The sequence below is a fragment of the Maylandia zebra genome, linkage group LG5, assembly GCF_041146795.1.
Source record: "Maylandia zebra isolate NMK-2024a linkage group LG5, Mzebra_GT3a, whole genome shotgun sequence".
NCBI classification, from domain to species: Eukaryota; Metazoa; Chordata; class Actinopteri; order Cichliformes; family Cichlidae; genus Maylandia; species Maylandia zebra.
This window is the reverse complement of record NC_135171.1, coordinates 16,138,600-16,155,782: the sequence shown is the minus strand read 5'-3', so window position 1 is coordinate 16,155,782 and position 17,183 is coordinate 16,138,600. Positions and strand designations below refer to the sequence as shown.

Sequence of the window (17,183 nt, the reverse complement as noted above, 5' to 3'; positions counted from 1 at the left end):
ATCATTTTGACCCCACGGGATGAGATCTTGCGTGGAGCCCCAGATCGAGGGAGATTATCAGTGGTCTTGTATGTCTTCCATTTTCTGATGATTGCTCCCACAGTTGATTTTTTCACACCAAGCTGCTTGCCTATTGTAGATTCACTCTTCCCAGTCTGGTGCAGGTCTACAATACTTTTCCTGGTGTCCTTCGAAAGCTCTTTGGTCTTGGCCATGGCGGAGTTTGGAGTCTGACTGTTTGAGGCTGTGGACAGGTGTCTTTTATACAGATGATGAGTTCAAACAGGTGCCATTCATACAGGTAACGAGTGGGGGACAGAAAAGCTTCTTACAGAAGACGTTACAGGTCTGTGAGAGCCAGAGATTTTCCTTGTTTGAGGTGACCAAATACTTATTTTCCACCCTGATTTACGAATAAATTCTTTACAAATCCTACCATGTGGATTCATGGATTTTTTTTCACATTCTGTCTCTCACAGTTGAAGTGTACCTCTGGTGCAAATTACTGACCTCTGTCATCATTTTAAGTGGGGGAACTTGCACAATCGGTGGCTGACTAAATACTTTTTTGCCCCACTGTGTGTGTGTGTGTGTGTGTGTGTGTGTGTGTGTGTGTGTGTGTGTGTGTGTGTGTGTGTGTGTGTGTGTATATATATTTATTTTTATTTTTTTTTTCCTTCTTCTTCTTCTTTCTGCTGCAGTATGATTAGGACAAAACAGACGGCATGAAGAAAATGGACCTGCAGACCCGGGAATGTTTGCCGTTAGCCTGACAAAATAATTTGACAGGAGAATTTGGGATATGCTGTTGCGTGGGGCTGGTCTCCAGAAGACTCAGTGTGAGTACAATACACTCTTTTTTTGTTGTTATTTGTATAAGGTAATGTTCCATTTTGTTTCCATTCTCTGCAGCAATCGAGAGCACTAAGTGAATTTTTCCCATTTTGCTGACCAGAGACAAGGCAACTATGAATAGAGGTCCTCTAAATAAATGAATGAATCTGTATGAATGAGTTCACAAACACTGCAGAAGGATCTTTAATAAAGTTGACTCAGACTGAGTCACAGTGTTAAAAATAATCAGAAAAGCAAGCACTGCTCCCTTTGCCTCTCTGCACCGAGAAGCATCCCCCTGAAACACACACACACACCATATATACAATATACAGAAAAGTGTACACACACACACACACACACACACACACACACACACACACACACACACACACACACACACGGCTCGTACTGCTGAAACAAAAACAGCAACACCCTAGGCAGTTCTTTTTCACAGGCCTCTAGATTAAACAGAAGCATTTCAGCCAGATGCCAATTAAAAATTGATGTTAGACATCAAAATTCAAGTGGGAGATGGGGGGTGGGTGGGTTTTTGTACAGATAATGTGGCCATTTAAGAAATTAGCTGGAGATTTTTGCTTGAGTTTCAGGAAGCATAGGTAATACTTTAATAATGCTAAACATAATGTGGCCATGAAGAATTTAAGTATTTAAAAGAGAGAAAATGTTAGACCACTCTTTCCACTGAGGAATGGGAGAGCTGTCATGTTTTTGAACTGTGGAGGAAAAAGAAATGAGTAACCAGTGCAAACTGCATTATTGAAGAGACTCAGAAAGACAATGACACAAAGAAAGTTAAAAGGCTTAGCAGCACTCATCAGGTACGCAAAAGGATGGATAACAGTCATGTACACTGAAGGAAGAAACAAACACACGTAATACTAACAAGCAGTGTGATGAAAACAAGGCAACCTCTGGGGAAATCTTTTGTAGGACATGCAAAATTCCCAATAACAATTTATTTTTTCAATTTGTGCTTTTTATATATATATATATATATATATATATATATATATATATATATATATATATATATATATATATATATATATATATATATATATATATATATATATATATATATATATATATATATGTTTTTTTTTTTTTTTAGGGGTGCAACGATATTCGTATCGATATTGAACCGTTCGATACAGTGCTTTCGGTTCGGTACGCATATGTATCGAACAATACAACATTTGTAATTTATTTTATCAATTTTCCTTCTGACGATGCTGTCTGTGTTGAGCGCTCAGTGAATCTGTGTTCGACTACTCCGCCTAGGCTGCACTGTCCAGCGCAGATCCACTGAGCGCTCAACACAGACAGCATCGTCAGAAGGAAGAGCGCAGGGCAAGCTAGCGAGACAGAAGTTAAGCTCTGCTTGCAACAAGCAAATTGAACCTCATTCAGATCTGGCGTTTGGAATTATTTTGGTTTTCATGTGACGTATGACCCTGAAGGTAAGCGAGTCATGGACTAAAGTAAAACAGTATGTTGGATGTGCCATGCAATGCTCAATTACATTGGTGTGAACTAGTGTGTTAGCGCAGTTAGCTCGTTAACGTGTTGGCCGTCTAGCCCCATGCACGGAGCGATCGGCGGTAGCTCGTTAACGGAGATTTGCCGTGTTGTGGCATTAAGGTCATTTCAACGAGATTAACCTGAAAGCACTAGCGGGAACACAACGAATATGACTGCACGTTTACGCCGACATCATCCTAGTGCAAAGACAAAAACAACAAGCATGCTACTAACTTTAGCCGAGTCATTTAGACAGCTGTTAGCACATGATTCTCCTTATGCTGCTGAGAATATAGCCCAGAAGAAGCGGATAGTATAGCTTTTATTTTGGAAAGAGACATTTCTCTGTAATAAACTCTCTTTTCCAAAGATGAGTGATTCCTCAATCAGATACAGGGCTTGCAATATCGCTAGCCCGACGTCCCGGAGCTAGCGATTTTTTCAGTCGGGCTACCAAAATCTCTCTCTTCCCTGCCCGTCGGGCTATTGTACGAAAAATATATGTCAATGCTTTTGCATTCTTTCAGAAATGTAGCTGGGTAATTATGTCATTGGCATCGGTGAGCCACTGTCAATATGTGACATACTGAAGTCGCGTTTGAATTTGCGCTTGTTTTTTTGCTTTCACTTTGCAATCGTGCGAACTGTGTATAGAGAGCGACAGCACTGATCTGTGAGTGATGATAATTTGTGCACCAATTCCTCTGACATCGTCTTATCAATCGTTAGCTTACTATGCAAACATGACAAGTGAAATCTCCCGCAGCTTAAACATGTGACAGGTTGGTCGCGCAGAGAATCGCTGAGCTTATGTGAGTGCGTGTGTAAAAGCATTTCAGTTCTGCTGAGCCAAATAAGACAGGTCAGGGTGAAGAAGTGACAGCCAAAGAAAAGCTTACCACAAAACGGAGAAGTTATGACAAATCAGACTATAAGGCAAAAAGAAAGTGCAGCTTTATGGTTTCATGGACAAAAGAATTTCTGTGGCTGCAATATGATGAGCTAAATAACCAGGGCTGCACATAAGTGGTCCGCAGGTGCGCATTCGCTGTCAAAATAAAAAACACGCACAAGGGTTAGGGTTAAATTTAAAAACTGTACTTTTGAGTTAAAATATATATTTATAATTTTAATAAATGACAAATTAAAAATGCATGAACATTTTTTTGTATCGAAAAAAATATCGAACCGTGACACCAACGTATCGAACCGAACCGTGAATTTTGTGTATCGTTGCACCCCTAATATATATATATATATATATATATATATATATATATATATATATATATATATATATATATATATATATATATATATATAAAATTTTCTCTGTTTTTAATATAAGTGCTAGAAGACTCTTCTTCTCCTACCATTGCCAACATTCTTTTGGTCATTCATGTGGTACATGTCCTGGGGCAGTTTGTTCAAAAAAAAAAAAAAAAAAAAAAAAAAAAAAAAGGGTCCCTCATGAAAAGCTTTGACCCTGATGGCACCACTGTAAATGGCGGGAATTCAGTACAAACACAAATTTCTTTTCCAAAAGCCCATGAATGTCCTCAATGGATTTCCTACATACTGTGTGTGTGTGTGTGTGTGTGTGTGTGTGTGTGTGTGTGTGTGTGTGTGTGTGTGTGTGTGTGTTGCCAAGGTACCTTGTAAGACAAAAATCATAGCCTATATTACAGGATTACATTTGACGCCAACGAAGGAACAATGGGCACCCATATACCTTTACCCAGTATCGGTAGATATTTGGCACGACGTTGGATGCCTGACCAGACAGACTGACCTAATAACACCGTTTTATGTCCAGCTCCAAACAGGCAAAAACAGATATTTATAAACTGTAAATACTGCGCATGTTGTATTAACCATCTCAGAATTTCCTTAATCCAGCCAAAAATCCTAACAATGTCATTTTTTATGGGTGTTTAGTATGATTTTCCGACACTATACCACAGACAGCTTCTTATAAATTTGAGGCAAGTTTTTAAGAGGATTTTGCTGTTAAGTTTTTACTAATGAGGAGTGAGACAGACAAGTTCAAAAAGGAGAAGAAAAAACAAACAATAGCAGGAACCCCCAAAACAATGATTAGCATTTCATTATGCCTGGCTCTAGGTTCATTTCTCTTTCCTATTTGGCATTGTAATGAATAATGTGTACACGGATATGCATGCTCCCACACACGCAACACAATTCTGACACATTTTATGAACACTGAGCTCCTCTTAATCAAATGCAGCATAGAAAATGACTGGCTTCTGTTAAAAACCTTGAACAGATGACTGATGGTGTAACAGCAAGGCGACTTAGACATTAGAAGAGGGAGAAATAACAGGAGGAGATGAGACGGGTAAAGATGGGGGGTGGGGACAGGGGAAAAAAAAAAACAACAAAAACCCCCCCCCCACACACACACACACACAAAAAACCCCCCCAAAAAAAGCATCACGGTTGTAACCATAGAAATAATTCTCTCCCCCAATATGAGCTCTCATCCTTTTTCCCAGTCTAATCTGCTAATGCTTTTTCTCCATTTCTGTTGCCGCTGCTGTCATGATCTGCAGTCTCCAGCACCATTAACCTGCGAGAGCACTAGCATGGGGCTGCAAGAACAAAAACCCATCCTCTTGCTTTATTATCAGGGGTTAAGAAGCCAAACACAATTAGGTATAATTACAGTCCCAAAACCCATGCCGTAAAAGTCAGGAGCCTATTACGCTTCACAGTAACAGAGAAGACACAATAACAGCAGTGAGGGTGGGAGTGTGTCTATGTGTGGGGTTCCACTTCTCAGCAAACCTCATCGGCACACTCAGTCGCATACCAATCAGTCGATGGCAAGATAACACCAGCTAACATCCTCTGAGCCATTCATTTGATCTATCTGCGCACTGGATCACTTACGTGTGATCTGAAGGTACAAAAACAAGAAGTCAGTAGGAGAGAGCACCACAGAACAGGAGGATCCCTCCCTTTTCTCATTCCTTGTCTGACACAGCATATAGCCAAACCCTTTTTGGCCCCAACAGGCACAACACTAATGACAGGGACAATACCAACTGCCCTGGGCACCATGCTAGGTCACCTGAAACAAGGCTACCTGGAAATTGTTGCCGTGGTAATGAGGAGACTAATGGCAGAACAGCATTCAATACTAGCATGGGGTCTTTACCAACAAAAGGTATTAGAAAGGTGCATGCAAAAGGTCTCTGCATCATCTAAAGGAAAAACAGGCTTTAGTCTACTTTGAATGATCCCAACAATGACTAGTAAACAGGTACCACTTACTCAGTTTTGGCCAACAGTATCAACGCTCTGCTGAAGAACCAGCCTAGAAAAGGCAGATCCTGGCCCTGGAAGCCCGCCGGCAGAGCTCCTTGCTGGGCTGCTGAGGCTGGCCAGGGGGCTGCCTGCTCCGGTTCCTCAAAATTAGAGGTGTCATCTTCAGCATGCAACGCAGGAACGAAAGGCGGGAGAACTGCAGGGGAAGAGCATGAGAGGTGGGAATAAGAGAAAGGGCAAGGGAAAAAGGAAGCCGCTATGAACAAGGTACTTAAAAACAAAAAATGTAAAAAAAAATAAAATTAAAATAAAAAAATAAAATAAAAAACACAAGGAGAAAGGGGAGAGAAAGGAAGGGAGGAGGAATAGAGAGCGGAGAGCGGTGGGAGCCTAGAGAGCAGTAAGTCGCGCGTTGATGCACATGCTGCCTCTGTCCCTCCCTCCTCTCTTTCGCGCTCTCTCATACACACATGCTCACTCACTCTCTCACTGCAGCAGAGCAAGCTAATCAGCTGGACCCAAAGCTGATGCATAAAGCTCTATCCGTGCTCAGTTGTGAATAAACAAGGATGATATTTTTAATGCAGACATTTGTACAAATATGTATTTTGAGGGGTTTTTTTTGCTACTACTCAAACAAAATCAATTAACAAAGAGAAAAATAAATAAAGAAAAACGATCAATCTAAACACTTTATCATAGACAAATCAGTGCTAAGAGGAAACCATGGGCATAGTAATGTTATATAATTACTTTATAATGGGGGGGTGTCATCTGCAGAAAATACCTATTTGGTAGAGCCAAAACAAACACCAATCACCCCTGCAGATACACTTGTGAATTACAGTAGCACTGTAGGCATGTGCCTCTTCAATGTGACCATGCTTCACTGAAATTATCTATTAATTTGAGTGTTATGGGTGTGTTTTCCAATGGCCAGTCAGGGGAAACTGTGAAACTCACTGGCAACAATAACATTTAACAAACGCTACAAAGAGCATGTCTGGTGTTGCCTGTGTAAACGATGCGTGCTGCATCTGTTGAGAAACAGATGAGTCGCAGATCTTAACGGTCTGCCTTCCCTTCCTCAGGAAAAAAAAAACCAAAAAAAAAAAAACCATGGCTTACTGCCAACAGCGCACAGAATCTCATTATTTTACTATAGACAACACCAACACTATTGTTGTCTATGAGCTCACCCCCTGAACACACACAGACGTAGACTAGATGCTGTTGGGTGGGGTTTTGTTTGTTTATATATATATATATATATATATATATATATATATATATATATATATATATATATATATATATATATATATATATGTACACACACACACACACACACACACATATATATACACACACACATATATACATATATATATATAAATAAATAAAAATAAAAGAATAAAAACCCAAGCATTAGAATTTGACAACTAGTAATATATCAACTGTGTTGTAACACAATTACAACAAGAATATGTCATTTCAAGTGAAATTGAGCACGTCCACTAAAAAGATTGCAGAGGAGTCTCAAGGGAGAGGAATCTCCTCACCTTGTCGCAAGTTGTTCCAGTCAACGCTGGAGAAGAAAGAGTGACAGTGGAGTCCCTGGAAACCCAGTCGCTCCTTTGCACCACAAAGTAAGCTCTGTACCAAGTCTACAAACTGCTTACTGGTACGTGGCTCCTCTGGAAACTTTAAGCAACGCTGTAGGCAAAAAAAAAAAAAATTGAACAAGAATTGAATAAATATTTCATAGACTGATTAAATATTGCCTAAATTAGACTGCATATATTACTGACCGTAACAGGAATACTGATTACACCGTTTGTGTCTGATCTGTTATAGATATTGAATACATAAACAATGACAATGTCAGCACCTGGAAGTTAAGGATGTTGTAGATAGTCTTGGTCGAAGTGGCTTCAGAAAAAGGTGACCGGGCATAAATCATCTCATAGGCAATGACCCCAAGCGACCACCAATCACACTCAACTCCATAGGTGCTGTTAGAACCCCCATTCATGGCTGTCAGGACTTCAGGGGAAAGAAAGTCCTGGGTTCCGACAGGCACTGTGGAAGTGGCCACCTGGGAAAACATAACAGAAACTCTGTAATGTCATTGTGAAGACCAGTGAAGTTAATACATATAGCAAAGCCTATATTCGACTTACCGTTTTGTTAGCAGTCAGCCTGGCAGCTGATCCAAAGTCAGCCAGCTTAATATGACCAGTCCGATCAATGAGAATATTCTCTGGTTTGACATCTCTGTAAGTGGATAGTTTAGTAGAAATTTGATACGGCTTTTACAGAGCTGTTTGTTGTCTGAGTACTGTAAAATGCTCTACTGCTCCAAGCATAACAGAGACATTTGCAAACTCCACAGCATTTTTATAACATTTGCCATCACACTGTACATTAAATTAGTTAAAGCGATAACAATTCTCATGTACAGGATCCGGTTATTGTGGCCTTTTCAATGAAAACGAAAGAAAAACATTTTTAATATAGACCTGGAAGTCGAGAAACCCATTCTACAGGAACACTGCCACTCCTTCATTGATCATGTTTTACTGTTAAGTCTTACTTGGCTAATCCTCTATCAATAACAGGTTGGATTTCATAGCGGGTATTTTACCTGTGGACGTAGCCCAACTGGTGGACAGCATGAATGGCCTCTACCAGCTCAGCCAAATAAAATCGAGCCATGGACTCATCAAACTGATCCTCATATCGGTTTAGGAGAGACATCAGGTCACCGCCTGGCAAGTACTCCATCGCCTGAAAGCATATGTGTTTAAAGTGAGGAACTGGCAGGATAAGACTATAACCAGTACATAGCATTTGAAGGATTGTGTGTTGTTGTTGAAGGCTGTAAAAGCTTTAAGAACGCCTCTAAATGTGTCTATATTTAGAAGGAAAAACAAAGCAACAAGTGTAGGGCCATGTGTCTGAGCTTACATCAAAGCTCTGCTCCGCATAAGCTTATAGGGTGGTTCTCCTCATTATAGATTCAGTTATATAACACTGGGTACTATTGCTGATTTATCTATGATACTGCAGTCAAAGTATTCCTGTTCAATTGCTAAAAATATGTCAAGAATAAATGCATAATCCCAGTGTAGCCTAGAATGAATGATCATAGGATGAAAGAAGACACATTTAACTCAAAGCAACATACTGCAACCATAACATAGCCCATTTGAAGACATGTAGTTTTGAAAGTTTGGAAAAATAAATCAGCCTTGGTTAACGTTGCCTAAAATTCTTTTTTTTTTTCCTGCTGTCTGCACACTGAAATAAAAGGTGCTGTGCCAAGTTGATTTGAGCTATATGTTTAAAGCCATACAGCCATAAACAGGCAAAGCCCATGCACATGAATGGTCAGCGAGTCTCAATGAACAGGAGCATTCTCCAGTGTTACCTAGCAACAGGGAGACTGGGTGCCTCTCTGACACACGGATAAAGATGGATGCTTTGTATTTTCCTCCATGCTCAGTTAAGGAGCAGAGAGACAGAGGGGGAGAGAAAAAAAGAGGAAGAATTGAAACAGATATGCAGGGGACATAAAGGAACATATATAGATGGTGAGAGAAAGAAAACAAAAAGGGCAGGATAAAATATAAGGCCCAGCTGCACAAGAAACTGACTGCACTCTTTCCTACTACCTAAGACAGCCTTGATCATAAGGAAAAATACAGATTCATTGTAAGTTTAACAGCTAACTGTAACTGACAAAGTGCTAAGATTGCATTATTAAAAGGGATACGTTTCCCCCTTTAATTAGTTACTCATACAATAATGCAGCATAAAGAGTATACATTCACTGAGTGTTTTAAATGGTAAACAGTAAGTTTAGTTTCTGATTTCCCTCCTTATTTTTCACAGTGATAGCTTAAAAAAAATGTGATACTGTTTTGTTAGTTGCAGTAAGCTTTTAATTTCAAGAAAAACTAAAACCAAGCACAGCATCTAAAAAGCCACAGGAGGAGTCAGTAATGAATGATGTGATTTATCATGAAAAAATCCTGGTCACTGTGGAACGTACTGATGGCAAAAATAACGACTTAAGGATGAAACCTTTTTTCCCCTGCTACAAAATATTTTTCTTGTACAAACAGATTGGTCATTTTATAATTCCTCCTTCACATGCCACTTTGAGTGACTGCCAGTTTTGTTGGTCAAATTTTGAAAATCAAAGATAGAAAGCAGGTAACAATAGGCAAATTTTGATGATTGTATTTCTAGGGTTCATGTATAGTGTGGGTGTTTGTTTTACTTCTGAGTCTAGCCATTTTCCCCACAGTATAATTTTAGAGTTTGGGGGAATACACAGTGTGCTTATGATACTTTGAGTGAAAGCTAATATGTCATACCAACTCAATTTTTTGTTTCATAGCACCAAATCACAACAGGAGTTGCCTCAAGGGCCTTTATATTGCAAGGTAAAGACCCTACTATATATATACAGAAACCCCCCAACAGTCAAACAACCCCCTCTGAGCAAACACTATGGAACAGTAGGAAGGAAAAACTCACTTTTAACAGGAAGACACCTCAGGCAGAACCAGGCTTAGGGAAGGGCAGCTATCTACTATGACCAGTCACTATACGGTCAGTACTATTTTGTAACACTGGGACTAACACTACATCGAGGCCTACACTACAAAATACAAGGCCTTTGCTTTATACATCAAATATAGCACAAATATTGTATTAGTAAGTACAGTATGTTGTGTGTGTGCCATTTTCTCTGTGTGTTACAAAAGATCCTTAAAATATTCTTTTGATTCAGAAAAAATTAGCAAACTAGTCATTTCAATTCATCATTAAGATAAAAAAGAAAAAAAAGAAACATGTGCCGCAGTCTCACCAGGTAAACATCATCTTTATCCTGGAAGGCATACAGCAGCTGTGGGATCCAGGGACTACTGTTCAGAGCCAAGATCCTCCGCTCCTCTTCATGAAAAATCACCTTTGAAGAGTTAGAAGGTGAGCAATGAGCAGTTATACTGTTTGAAATGTAAGCAATACAAATATACACTGTGATTAGTATAATGGCCATATAAACAGATGTGCCTGAAACACAGAAACTTCCATATTAAGAAACTGAATGTGGGTTAAATGTAATTGCATTTTATTTCAGATAAAACTGTGAAAAAAAATCTACTTTTTCTGGTGATTAGAATTCTTGCCTTTCTCGTCTAGCTTCAGTTCTTGTTCCCTCTTTTTATAAGCGACAGATGAGACTAAATTACACTAAACTGTCACAGGTGGCATGAAGAAGACATTTCTTGTTCATTAAAACTGTTCATTCTTCAGCTCCCTTTGTGTCACAGCTCATGTACTATTCTGACGGAGATCTGTCCGATTAGTCATATGCCAGAGAGCACAGCTGTGAAATATTGGATCCAAGTGACATTTGTTGTGCTTAGCCCTACAGCACTCTCCAGTGGACTTTTTTAGGAGTACAAATTTGAAACACCAAGTAGCTGAGACACAGTTAACAGTACTTGTGTAATAAATGTGAAAGTGAAAAATTCAAGCCCCTTATTCTTTATACACTTCAATACTCCTGAGGAAATCATTTTATTAGAGGACTATTATAACAAAAAAAAAAAAGATAAAATAATTATCCCATGCATCCAGGTTAACTGGTGTTTCTAAATTGCTCATCGGTCTGAATATGAGAGTGAATAGTTGTCTCTGTGTTAAAATAATTAAATAAATACTTTTCAATAAATGCTATTATTACATGATTGTTCTCAGTGAATTTCATTCTGACAGAAATCCATCTCAAGTACATGAACCTTTCCACTCCCATTAGACGGACTCTAAATCTACCCGTTTTATAGGGTTTCCACTTGTGGTAGTGAGCAAACCACAAGTGGTATTATAAACATTAATTAAACATTAATAATGGGCATTTGTTCCACTAATCTATGACAGTGTATTCAAAGAAATCCTGAAACAAAAGCTACAGTCTTGAGAAAAAGAACGTTTTTTTCAGTGAAGTACACCCTTACTGTGTAGGAATTAAGAGGGTAAGTAGCAGGCAGATGCTGCTGATCACCAGCAAATGTGACCACCTCTGCAAAAACAAGTTCAACAAAGTAATCCAAAGGTCAGATGGCCCAATATTCAAAGAAATTTCAAAAAACAAAACAAAAGGGCTACATCTCAGGCTCGAGTTAACATGTTAAAGTTTGTAACAACACAACTAAAAAAAAAAAGAGTGAAGAAGTATGTCTTATTTGAAAATGCCCATCTAAAAAGAAGATGATAGCTCAGTTTAGGTTTGCAAAGTTGAATCTGAACAAACCACAAGATTTCAAGAGCAATATCCTTCAGACAGACAAGACGAAAGTGGACATGCTTGGCTATAATGCACAGCACCACAACTGGTGAACATCAAAGACAGCATATCAACAAAAATGCCTCAAATGGAGTTCTAGAGGCTGATGATTTGGGCTTTTATTTCACCCACAGTACCTGGGGTGCGTGCAGTGGGAAGTAGCTATGAACTCCTCTGTATGCCAAAGTATTGACGATTGAGAGTAAGGACATCTGTCCAAAAGCTAAAGCTACACCCAAACTAGGTCATGTAACGTAACAATGACACCAAGCAAAGCAACAAATCTACAACCGAATGACTAAAAAAGAAAAGAATCAAGGTGTTGCAATGGTCCAGTCCTCAACTAGACTGAAGTGTCTAGAGGAACCCAGACATTTATTTGCTGTGCATAAACAAATTTTCACAAACCTCTGCAAACAGAAGCAACGTTGTAAAGCTACAAAACTGTTAAGTGCACAAGACTGCTACAGTGGAATCCTTAAAACTTTCTTTTTCACACAACTTTAAATGGAACCAGCATACATTTATTTTATTACTCCCACCTCTGGTTTTCCTTCTGGAAAAAAACTATTAACAAATAAATAGCAAACTACCAAAATTTCCTTTTTGTGTCCCAGACATGGATATCAAAACTCTCTGGTACGATGTAGTTCTTAGAGGACGAAACTTACATTTTCTTGAGTGCGTAAAACTGTCTTCTTCATGACTTTAAGTGCACAAACACCTCCAGTAGCCTTCTCCCGGACAACTCGGACTTCAGCAAAACGACCCCGACCCACCACTGCATGCAGGTCAAAGTCTTGAAGCCTGGGCTGTAGGGCCTGCAGCTCCGAGACAACTTCAGAAACTGTTTCAAAAAGCACGAACAGCTCAGCTCAGCACAGCACAAACAACTTTTTCACCCTTTATGGCTTCAAAATTTGAAGTAAAACCTTTATGATATAATCAGGTTTTGTTAAAACGGATATGACTGATAAATAAAACAAACAAATCTTGCTCATATTTAAAATGTATGCTTACATTTATTGACGAAGTTTGCCACATGATGTATCTTCATAAGTTCTGGGGAAGTGCACTCTTGGTAGAGAAGCAGCAAAGCCTCCAGAAACTCTTCCCGACCTAAAGTGCATCCTCCCTGCTCCCCACACAGACTCAGTCGTCCCTGAAAACAATACACAAACAAGAAAAGTGGAGTTCACAGGAGTCTGCTATTCGGGATGTATTTAAACTGAATTTTAAGAGATCGAAACTACACCTAAACTGATCCATTACTTTACCTGAAACAGCTGGTTGAGTCGTGAGCTGCGGCTAGTGATAGGGTCAGCAGAGGAAGACGGTGTTTTCAGGTTTCCCTGACTCACGTATTTAAACTTCAGCATGGTCTCTTCACAGCATAAAAGCAGGTAGCAAGTCGAGATTTAAATCCAGGGCATTAACGAAATATTGATACCTACAGACCAAGGAAAAGCTGTCACTTGGTGTCAACAACATGCCCCCCTTTAGCGCGCTAAGCTAACGGTGGGTAACGTTCGCTTTCTAACTTAGCTTATAAAACAACATTAAAGACGAAACACTCTTGACATATGAATAAAATTAAAGCGGTCTGTTAGGAAATTACTCACCAGCTAGTCGTTTAGGTAGCTATTATACTCTTTCTAAGTTATATAGGCATATTTATGTGCTTAAGAGCACACTATTTTCTACACAGCCACCCTGTTTCCGGTCAACTTTCAAATTTTGCGCGTTGCCCGCCCAGCTCACGAGCCTGCTGAATGAATCTTGGTTCTGATTGGATGTTCCATTTTATGTGGGCGGGCATAAATGCAGTTGTTAACCAATGAGAGTTGAGCACACCAAGGAACGCTGGGAAAGGTTCTGAAGAGGGGGCTGATCGTGTTTTTATCAACAAAACAGTGGCTGAATATCACAGTTAGTTTACAATCTAACAAGTGCCTAATAGTAAAAAAAAAAAAATGTATAAAAATAGCAAAAATTTTATGAGCATTAATTACAATGCCCCGGAGTTAAAAAGAAACGGGGCCTGACTAGATTCAAAGACTCAGAAGAACCAAACATCAGGTCGACAGTGACTAAATAATTGAAAAAGAATATCAGGTTATCAGTGGTAGTGTAGCAAGGATTTCTAGTGTCACAAAAAAAACAAAGTTTTTTTTTTTTTACATCACGCACCCTTCTAATGCCAATTACTAATAGTTGATAATTATTTCTTTCTGGTCTGAATTATTGTTTACTTAATTTTAATATACTTATAAGTTGTTTGTCTAATGCACAGATCGTTTTAACACTCTCACTCCAATCCCATGTATTAATTTATGCAAAATAAATGGCATGGAATAATTTACAAATAACCAGAATCAGGGCCAAAACTTTTATTTCCAACAGAGATGCATGGTTAATTTTTTCAGTTCCAGTTTTCCAAAAGCCTAAACCAATAAAGAGCTTTAATAATGAGAGACTAAGGACTGGCCAGCTGCCTTCAGCATTCACCAGTTTCTGTGGAAGGTGTCAGAGGTGGGAGTTTAAGCTTCGGGCTGAGTTTGGGATTTGGGGTTGGGAATAGGGTTAGGATTGGGTGGTGTAGGGCCAGGGGCTGGAGCTGGGGCTGGACCAGGAGCTGGGGCAGGGGCGGGGGCAGGGGCAATATAGCACCCTCTCTTATGCCACTGCATGTCCCGCACACGTCGGACGGACTGGATCTGAGGTGCAGTGGCTCCCCAATCATTCCAGTGCTTGAAGTCTCCTTGCTCAAACACATACTGGCGCCCTCTGTAACCTGGATACATGTATCCTACCCACCTTCACGAGAAAGAGAAACAGTATCACATTTCTGGGACAGTGATTTTTACACAAATTTAGTATCATTTTGCACAAATGCACTTCTATCTTACATTTCATGGCTTCAGTTCTGATAAGTGGAAATCATTGTAGTGAGAGACTGAGAATGGTGAAACTTACGTTCCATTGACAGCCTTAGCACTGGCCACACGGTCTTGGAAACCATGAGCCCACAGACTGGGGACATCATCATCAACAATCTCCATTTTTCTGCCTTCAAAGCCAGCATTCTCAAACAGATGTAACTTGTGATCTGCACTGTCCTGCAGAAAACAGTATATTTCCACATGTTTAACATCAACCCTTGCAAAATCACAAAATGTCTGAGGTTCATTTCATTTCAAGTACATACCACTTTCAGAGGCCTAAAGGAGCTCAGGCTGTAGCTACTCTGGCAGTTGGTCCAGGTGCTCCAACGAGGATACTCTCCTTTCTCCAGCACAAACAGCTCTCCAGCAAAACTTGGACGCTCAAACCCTACCCATCTGACAACATGGAAAATAAGCAAGACATATAAATGCACACATTTGTTGAAAGCAAAGGTAACAGCTACAAAATAGGATCTACATGCAGTGAAAATGAAGGAAGGGTAACTGAGTCACTCACGGTCCCGACTCCACAATGACTGAACCAACCCTTTGTGTCTTCTCCAGCACATCTTTACATTCACCAGACAGCTCCACCTTTTTTCCACGAAAGTTCTCATACTCAAAAACCACCAGCTGCAAAACAGGGACAGGTGGAGCAGTTGAATGATGCAGTCCATAAGCCCGTGGTCTTTTTGAGCTTGTTTAACAGAAAAGTCCCTCTTGTTAAATCTGGTACCTTATATGTTGCTCCAGCCCCTCCTTGGCCCTTTTCTGCAGGCAGCTGGTCTGGGGTTCCCTGCTGGTCTGTCATTTTTAGTCTACAAAGCACAACAATCACATTGCTTAGTGTCAGATTAAATACATACACCTGATATACAAAATAAACATTCAAATAAAAATGATGAGATATGAGCTATTGACTTTATGCACTTGAAAAAGGTTTTCCTGCAAGATTGGATTGCATAATACAGTTTAGATTAGCATAATCTTGTTGTTCAGAAATCAATCAGGAAGTAACCTGCAAACTTTTGTTTAGCTTACACAAATCTTACTTGTATCTGTTAGAATAGCACACTAATAGTCCCTCTGGATCCACACAGAAGAAGTTCTTGAGAGAAAACAAAAAAAAGGGAAAATAATTATCTTGGTTCTTTTTCCCTTTTTCTTTTTTTTTCTTTACCTTGATGGCTTGTGCTTCAATGCACCCCGTACAAGCCACGTTTTCCGTCTTCCCTCTTTCTTTTCTTTGCCCTTTCTGTCTGTGACTGAGTGAGGATCTGTGTGGAGGCCTGGTGAGCGGTTGGTGGATGCCAGTGGGGGTATTTATGGTTTATTTCTAGCCACAGCAGCAAAAAGCCTGTTGATGCAGCAAGTCTGTCGCACCCATTGTGTCCATCACACTGCTTCTCAATAGGATTGCCCTCTGTCCCTGGCACACTGGCAAGCGCTGCCCAGCTCTCTGCCTGTGCTGCCATCCTGACCATGATCCTATAGTGGGTACAAGCTCTGACTGCCAGCCAAGAGAATGAAGAGATCAGTCTCACTCAGCACTATTGGCCCCACCCAGCTATCTTGCTCTCCACTCTCCACTCTTCTACCCCTTTCTTTACCTTTCTCTTCATCCAGTTCCCAACAGAAATTGCATCCAAATTTTCCCTTTATGTGCAATTTCAAAAGAATAGGCACATTTTTATGAATAACTCCAAAAAAACGACAAGAGCAAAAGGATTTGTAAAACACAATCGAAGAAGTCACTCAACACTTTTTAGGCACACCTATTCAACTGCTTGTTATCTAAGCAATCAATCACATTGACACTGAAACTGCATTAAAAAGTGCATTTAGGCATGTGGTCAAGACGGCCTCCTGAAGTTCAAATTGAGAATCAGAATGGAGCATAAAGGATGACTTAATTGACTTTGAATCTGGCATAATACCAGATGGGCTGGTCTGAATATGTCAGAAAGTGCTGATCTACTGGGATTTAACACACAACCATCTCTAGAGTTTACAGAGAATGGTTTAAAAAAAAAAAAGAAAATATCCAGTGAGCTGCAGTTCTCTGGGTGAAAATTCCTGGTTGATGCCAAAAGTTAGAGGACAATGACCAAACTGCTTTGAGCTGATAGGATGAAAAAAGTAACTTAAATAGCCATTTTTTTACAACCAAGGTATACAAAAGACCATCTCTGAACAAATGACAC

The 17,183-nt window shown here is 39.7% G+C and overlaps 2 protein-coding genes across 8 annotated transcripts in view; both read right to left on the bottom strand.

Annotated features, from left to right (window-relative positions):
- The window catches only part of cita (citron rho-interacting serine/threonine kinase a), a 41,130-nt gene extending 27,336 nt beyond the window's left edge, over nt 1–13,794 (bottom strand). For all 6 annotated transcript variants that reach the window (XM_076883868.1, XM_014408028.3, XM_076883870.1 and 3 more), the window contains exons 1-10: nt 13,657–13,794; nt 13,312–13,484; nt 13,055–13,196; nt 12,706–12,881; nt 10,553–10,654; nt 8,318–8,460; nt 7,854–7,947; nt 7,562–7,768; nt 7,233–7,386; nt 5,677–5,866 (exon numbers count right to left, since the gene is read on the bottom strand). In XM_076883868.1, the coding sequence (XP_076739983.1) occupies nt 5,677–5,866; nt 7,233–7,386; nt 7,562–7,768; nt 7,854–7,947; nt 8,318–8,460; nt 10,553–10,654; nt 12,706–12,881; nt 13,055–13,196; nt 13,312–13,413 (1,310 nt within the window). In that variant the 5' untranslated portion in view covers nt 13,414–13,484; nt 13,657–13,794. The remainder of the gene's footprint in view (nt 1–5,676; nt 5,867–7,232; nt 7,387–7,561; nt 7,769–7,853; nt 7,948–8,317; nt 8,461–10,552; nt 10,655–12,705; nt 12,882–13,054; nt 13,197–13,311; nt 13,485–13,656) is intronic.
- A 615-nt stretch (nt 13,795–14,409) lies between these two features.
- Nucleotides 14,410–16,292, bottom strand: LOC101482873 (beta-crystallin B3). Of its 2 annotated transcripts, none has more exons than XM_004545207.3 (6): nt 16,160–16,292; nt 15,716–15,797; nt 15,497–15,612; nt 15,243–15,375; nt 15,011–15,153; nt 14,410–14,851 (listed from the first exon to the last, which is right to left on the bottom strand). In XM_004545207.3, the coding sequence occupies exons 2-6, from the start codon at nt 15,788–15,790 to the stop codon at nt 14,575–14,577; spliced, it is 744 nt and encodes a 247-aa protein (XP_004545264.1). In that variant the 5' UTR covers nt 15,791–15,797; nt 16,160–16,292; the 3' UTR covers nt 14,410–14,574. The 2 variants fall into 2 exon arrangements, with proteins under 2 accessions (XP_004545264.1, XP_076739982.1); XM_076883867.1 differs by lacking the exon at nt 16,160–16,292 and adding an exon at nt 16,032–16,133.
- Nucleotides 16,293–17,183: the final 891 nt, after the last annotated feature.